General features: G+C 54.3%; 1 protein-coding gene across 1 annotated transcript; it reads right to left on the reverse strand.

The window, feature by feature from the left end:
- Positions 1-2,782: 2,782 nt before the first annotated feature.
- On the reverse strand, positions 2,783-4,274 carry LOC123068329 (tetraketide alpha-pyrone reductase 2). Its single transcript, XM_044490901.1, has 2 exons — positions 3,290-4,274; positions 2,783-3,211 (listed from the first exon to the last, which is right to left on the reverse strand). Exons 1-2 carry the CDS (start codon positions 4,129-4,131, stop codon positions 3,064-3,066), a joined length of 990 nt encoding a protein of 329 aa, XP_044346836.1. The 5' UTR covers positions 4,132-4,274; the 3' UTR covers positions 2,783-3,063.
- Between the last annotated feature and the right edge of the window lie 2,080 nt (positions 4,275-6,354).

The raw sequence follows: 6,354 nt of genomic DNA on the forward strand, positions 1-6,354 counted from the left end.
AAGTGCCCAGGCCTATGGCAAGCGAAGCAAGTGAGCGCAGACGGGTTGCTCGGGGTGGAAGAACTGGGACGAATCTGCGGAAGGGAGGAGGGAGGAGGCAGGAGCCCGCCCCCCACCCCCGACGAGGAGGAAGCACAAGGAAAAGGACCAGCAGGCCGCCGAGCCGGTCCCGCAAAGGACCGCGGCGGAGGACGAGGCCCCGCACCAGCACCTGCTGGGCGGGGGGGGAGGGGGGTCCGAGTCGGAGCAGACGCGCCTCGCCCCATGCCAAGGGCAGGCAGACAGCCCGACGAAGACGAGATCCCCCCACCAGCCGCCGCCACCGCCGGAGAGAGAGAGAGTCCCCAGATACGGTCCCTTGCGGACTAGATCCAGGCGCACACTCCCTTTCCGAGCGCTGGAGCCACTCCGGACCAGCGACCCACGCCGTGCGGTCGCGAGCCACCTGCTCACGAGCCGCCTGCTCCGCCTCCAACTTGGAGCGGAGCAAAGCCTCGAGCTCCAGATCCACAGCAGAACCCGGGGAATCCTCCTGCCGACGCTTGCTACCCGAGACCGCATCACAGGACGAGCCCCGCGATTTATCCATGGTGATCACCGCAGCGAAGGAGAGGAGAAGGGGAGGAGGAGGGCTAGATCTGACGAGGCGACGAATGGGGAGACGATGACGACGCAAATCAGCGGCGGAAGACGGAAACCCTAACAGGGGGAAGGAGGAGCCACGAGGGATCCATAAATACCCAGATCGAGTCGTGCCTTCCTGGGCCAGACGGGCCAAGCGGGACGGGGGAAGAGGGGGGGCAAATCAAAGGAAGGCCGCACTGGGCCCGCAGAAAGGAGAGGGTGGAAATCGTCAACTGACGCCAGAGGGGGGGAGTGGGCTGACAAGCCAGAACAATCGCGCGGGGCCCAACAGGCCAACAGACGGTCTGGCCCACGATCCACTGGTCAACGGGGAGGAGACCAAATCTAGGGCAAGAGGAGCCAACGCTGCGACCCGCCCCGGCGACGCCACCGTCGGCGACGGGGAAGGCGATCCAGAAGCAGAGGAGGGGGAGGAGGGGCACACCATACCCGGAGCGGCTCCCAAAATCCCAGGAACAAACGAGAAGCAGGAAACCTTACCAGATTTGCGCCGACGGCGAGAAACCCGAACCCAGCCAGCGCCAGACGACGGCGACGCCATCGGCCGACCCCGCCCCCCGGGTGCGAACTTGCAGGGACGAAGCCCGCACCGGGCGAATCGGCGAGGGCTGGGGAGAAGGATCCTCGTCCGATGAGCCATCCTCGTCGGGAGCGAGAGCCCAGAAACGGGAGTCCAGCGGAGACGGAGAAGGCACCGGAGATCGACCCACAGCAGAGCGAGCGGGAGGGGAGCACCCAGACGCGGGGAGGAGGGGAGAATCAGGGTCCAGGCTCTCGCCGGAGGGGCATGGGGCGGCGGAGTGGCAGGGAGTGGGGGGGGGGGGGGGGGGAGTGGCACGGGGAGAGGGCGAGAGGGAGGAGAGAGGAGAGCCTCTCCGTTTGATGAGGCACCTTCTGCCATCCGTATGGAAACTAGTAGAGTGTCAAATTATGCAGTCGTGCTTCGTCGTAGAGTGTTCTCCACGAAAATGTACGGAAGGATTGTGCAGTCGTGCTTCATCGTAGAGTGTCAAATTAGTAGTAGCTTCGCTTTGTGAGACAACGTCGGTAGACGAAGACAAAATATCGGTTGTTCTTTTGAGGTGAAACTAGCTACTGGCCATACAAAATGAAGTAGAGAGTGTCAGTACTAGTTTCGATCCCTTTTCGCTTCCCAACACAAGCTCCTAACGTAGACTAGTTCACCCATACAGCGGGTTCTTTGTGGTACCTTCATTTGATTTGCAACGGATGGCTTTCAATTTGGACTGCGGATTTTTATTGCAATAACTATAGCTGGTATACTGACCTCCTTTTTTTTTTGATACCCAACCGGGGTTTGCCTGATGATGCTATAAAAATCACCACCGAGCTCCAGAGAGCGCCGGGGCTTGATGAGGAAGAAGTCCAGTCGTGCTTGCTCGCCGAGCACCAGATACTAGTGTGGTTCCTTCAGGGTGAAACTTCACTGTTGGTCATATCAGAAACAAAACAAAATCAAGAAGTGCTAGCAGTACTGGTTTCGGTCGTGCTCTAGCTGTTTCCAGCAGAAATGACCACCACATGGTCGGCTTTCTAGCCCAGCACATGCAGCTGCTTGGATCGCGGAAAAGTGGTGGCGACAACATATGATTGACTCCAATGGTGATGCTTCTCAAGTACCTGGTCTTGAGCTCCGGGGTGAAAACCTATGTCTGACACGAGTTGGTCCATGGCAATGACGATGCTTTGTGTCGTTACCTTGTTGAAGGCATTGCTCAGATTTGCTCAGACTGGTTCTTCAGGGTGAAAACCTAGAAGCTGACCTTTGATGGTTGGATCCGGTGACGGCGGCGTAGAGCGTCGCTCCCTTCGTGAAGGCATTGCTGTCAAAAAACCTCATTGTCATTATGGTGTCATGAGATGGTTGGCACGGATATGGTTGTTGTATTTTGTCGATTGCAGATTTGTTCGATTTGATTTTTTTTCTTCTCTCATTTAGGCATGACTTTGGTCTTATATGACTTTGCTATTTGCCAGCCGGTTTTTCCGTGTGGGTTGGTATTGGCTGTGTGCATCTTAGCTATGCAGAGACCGGGTGTGTGCTCACTGTGTTTGTATCTACTTGATGCTCTATTTTGAGTCAACAAAATCCATCCTTTGTCGAAAAAAAGTAATATGAATTCTAAAAATTTAGTTCATTTACTTTACTTCAACTAAAGAGGGTTGGAGGGTTGAGGTTCCAAATTTGCATCCCTATCGGTAGTGTCAAACCAAACCATTCGCAAATGGGCTGTGTTTTCTTTGTCCATTTCGGTCGACGTTTTGTTTGTGTACTTCATAATGCTCATACACACTTGTGAGGTTCCTACATATTGTACTATGCGTACTGACTATAATATGACGCACAGATGCTCACAACTTGGATCGATCTATATATATAAGCCGGCCGGTGTCATGTCAAGGAAGGAGGAGCCCCTTGTCCTGGAAGCTCTTGATGCAGTCGTCGAACATCTGCTGGATGGAGAGGAAAGGAGGGAAGCCCAGCGCCTCCATCTTGCTCGTGTCCATCTTGTGTGCCCTGTCGTCTCCCTTCCCGCCGCTGCACCTGATCGATTCAATGTCCCAACGCCATGAATGATGCATCCATGAGTTACTATACATCTAGAGCTATATAGGAGCTTACTCTGTGGGGATGGGGTACTGCGGGTACCGCTCCCGGAGCGACCCGAGCACCTCGGACCAGTGCGCGACGTCGCCGGAGCAGATGAGCCTGCCGGACGCCCTGCCGTCCTCCATGGCCAGGACGTGGCCCAGCACCACGTCGTCCACGTGCACGAACCCGATCGTCGTGTTGGGGTACTTTCCCAGGTCCCCCTTGAGCAGCGCCAGCACCACCAGCGCGGTGCTCGTGGGCGCCGCCCGGCCCAGCACCGGCCCGACCACGAACGACGGGTTCACCACCACCAGGTCCAGCCCGTGCTCCGTCGCCAGCCGCCACGCCTCCTTCTCCGCCACCGTCTTGGCGTACGCGTACCACAGCCCGTACGTGCGGCAGTAGTCGGCGTCGCTCCAGTGGGACTCGTTCAGCGTCGGCGGGGCACCGCCGTGCACGTGGTGGTGCCGGTAGCGCACGGAGGAGCAGGAGGAGGTGAACACGACGCGGCGGGGCGGCACCGCGGCCCGGGCGCAGGAGCGGAGCACGTTCCCCGCGCCCTTCACGATCGGGTCCACCAGCTTCTCCTGCGCGTCCTTGCCGTCCTCGTAGCTGACGACGACGGGGGACGCCGCGTGGAAGACGCCGTCCACGCCGCTCACCGCCGCGTCGAAGGAGCCCTCCACGAGCAGGTCGGCGCGCAGCAGCTGCAGCCGCTCGTCGGCCCCCTCCAGCTCCCACAGGAACCCCACCTTGGCGTCGTCGCTGGGGTCCCTCACCGTGGCCCGCACCGTGTGCCCGGCGGCCAGCAGCGCCCGGATCAGGTGCGACGCGATGAACCCCGTCCCGCCGGTCACGCAGTACTCCGGCATCTCGATCGACCACCGCACTGTGTATGTCTACTTCTTCACGATGTATCGATCGACCTCCGGCTCCGGCTGGTGTTAGAAGAAGATGCATGCCATGGGTACATATTTATACGATGGATCTGGGAGGAGAAAGAGAAAGAATGCGATGGACGGATCAGTTGGCCGGAGCAATGCAACGCAAATATGGCGCCATGCATGAAGTTCGGTTTGAATTAGGTTGAACATGGGAAGAGGATTCTTGAGGGCATCAGGCATGCGTGGCCTATTATTCTTCATCTGCCGCATTCCTCTATTCTATACAGAACGAGCGGTAGATACGTACGTACGCATGCATGGGCATGTACCAATCTGAACCTCACGTATTAGTTAAGACTTAAGACTGGATTTCCTACTCGAACCTTATTTGGTCACGAAATTCTGCACACCTTTCTCGAATGTTATTTGGTCACGAAATTTTGCAACAAGCTAAAACTTTTGCCCTTTAGCTATATGTCAGGTGACTCAATTTTTATTTTTGCTCGGTCAATTTTAGCTGGCGATTTGGATGCACTGAAGTCTCTTCAACACCATTGCAAAAGTTGTTGAGGGTCAAGATCCTTGGTCTAAACTGAGAAGGAGTGCATTAGGGGAAATTAGTGCATGTCCTTTGATGAAGTGTGTAGCTGCTCTTCGAGTCCTTGCCTATGGGTGCTCGACCGACGCCATTGATGACTACGTCAACATTGGGGAAGAAACAATCCTCGAGGCGGTTCGAAGATTCACACAAGCCATGACCGAGATCTACGAACCACAACATTTGAGGCAACCCAATGATGAAGACACCGAGAGACTAAGGGGTCTGATTGAAGAATGACGGTGGTCATGGATGCTTGGATCAACTGATTACATGCACTGGAAAAGGAAGAAGTCGTGTGGGATGAAAAGGTCAGTACAAAGGGCATTGCAAAGATTCAACCATCATCCTCGAGGGAGTTGCATCAAAGGATCAGTGGATTAGCACTCGTACTTTGGGTACCCTAGCTCTCGTAATGGCTTTTATGTCCCTTCAAGAATTCCACTATTCGGAGGGCTTGTGGTCGAAGATGCTCCACTTTGCAGCTATGTTCTCAATGGTCGTAAGTACACGACGTGATACTACCTTGCCAATGACATCTATCCTCCATGGATGACATTTGTGAAGGCAATTCAGCATCCTCAAGGCAACAAGAGATCCCACTTTTCAGCATGTAAAATGTCAGCAAAGAAAGGATGTTGAGAGAGCTTCAAAAGCGCTTTTTGATTTTTCGTGGCTCTGCCGAGTATGAAAAGCCACGGGTTGTTTGGCAAATCATGACATGTTGGATCATATTGCACAATATGACAATCGAGGATACTAGAGGGATGCCAAAGAACTTTTGGTGCATCTCCAATGGGGATCATGTCTGAGCCAGAATACAGTACAGATATAATCAAGGACTTTTGATGCCTCAAACTCCTCCAATGATCCGGGTGACAGGAGTGTTTGGTATGTCATTTGGAAAGCCAAAATCCCGGAGAAAATTAAAATCTTTGCGTGGAGAGTGGCTACGAGATCCCTAGCAACTAAACACAACACTTTCAGGAGAACTATTGTGAAAGAGAACACTTGTGAGATATGTGGAAACGGGGTAGAAGACAAGTATCATGCGGTTATTGGATGCACTAGGAGCAGGTCGCTCCGTTTTGCTATGAGGGACTTTTGGCAGATCCCCAAAGATGATACCTTCTGCATGACAGGTGATGATTGGTTGCAAATGTTACTGACCCCCCAGGCAGAACATGTCAGAAACCGTATCCTTCTAATCATGTGGCAGTCCTAGAACTTGCAAAACAATACTGTCCATGGGAATGGCAAGGAAACGGTGTCGGGATTGGTGCAATTCCTACTGAAGTACGATGAGGAAATCTGGGATGCAATGAGGGGTTCAGATGGCTCTCGGGGCAAAAAATGTTGGTCACTTTATGTTGGCATTCCCATGAAGCAGACAACATCTGAACAAGCCAGATGGGCTCCCCTAAACCCATGTACTCTTAAACTAAACACAGATGCAGTCTTCCTTGATGAATATGGAGATACCTGGATCGGTGTTGTGGCCCGTCATTGGAGGGGTTTTGTGATCCTCGCAGTCGGCAGGCGAGTGGCCTCTTGCAGGTGTGTGGACGAGGCTGAAGTCGTTGATGTTCAAGAGAGATTGGCAGAACTGGCCA

This window comes from Triticum aestivum, chromosome 3B, assembly GCF_018294505.1.
Source record: "Triticum aestivum cultivar Chinese Spring chromosome 3B, IWGSC CS RefSeq v2.1, whole genome shotgun sequence".
NCBI lineage: Eukaryota > Viridiplantae > Streptophyta > Magnoliopsida > Poales > Poaceae > Triticum > Triticum aestivum.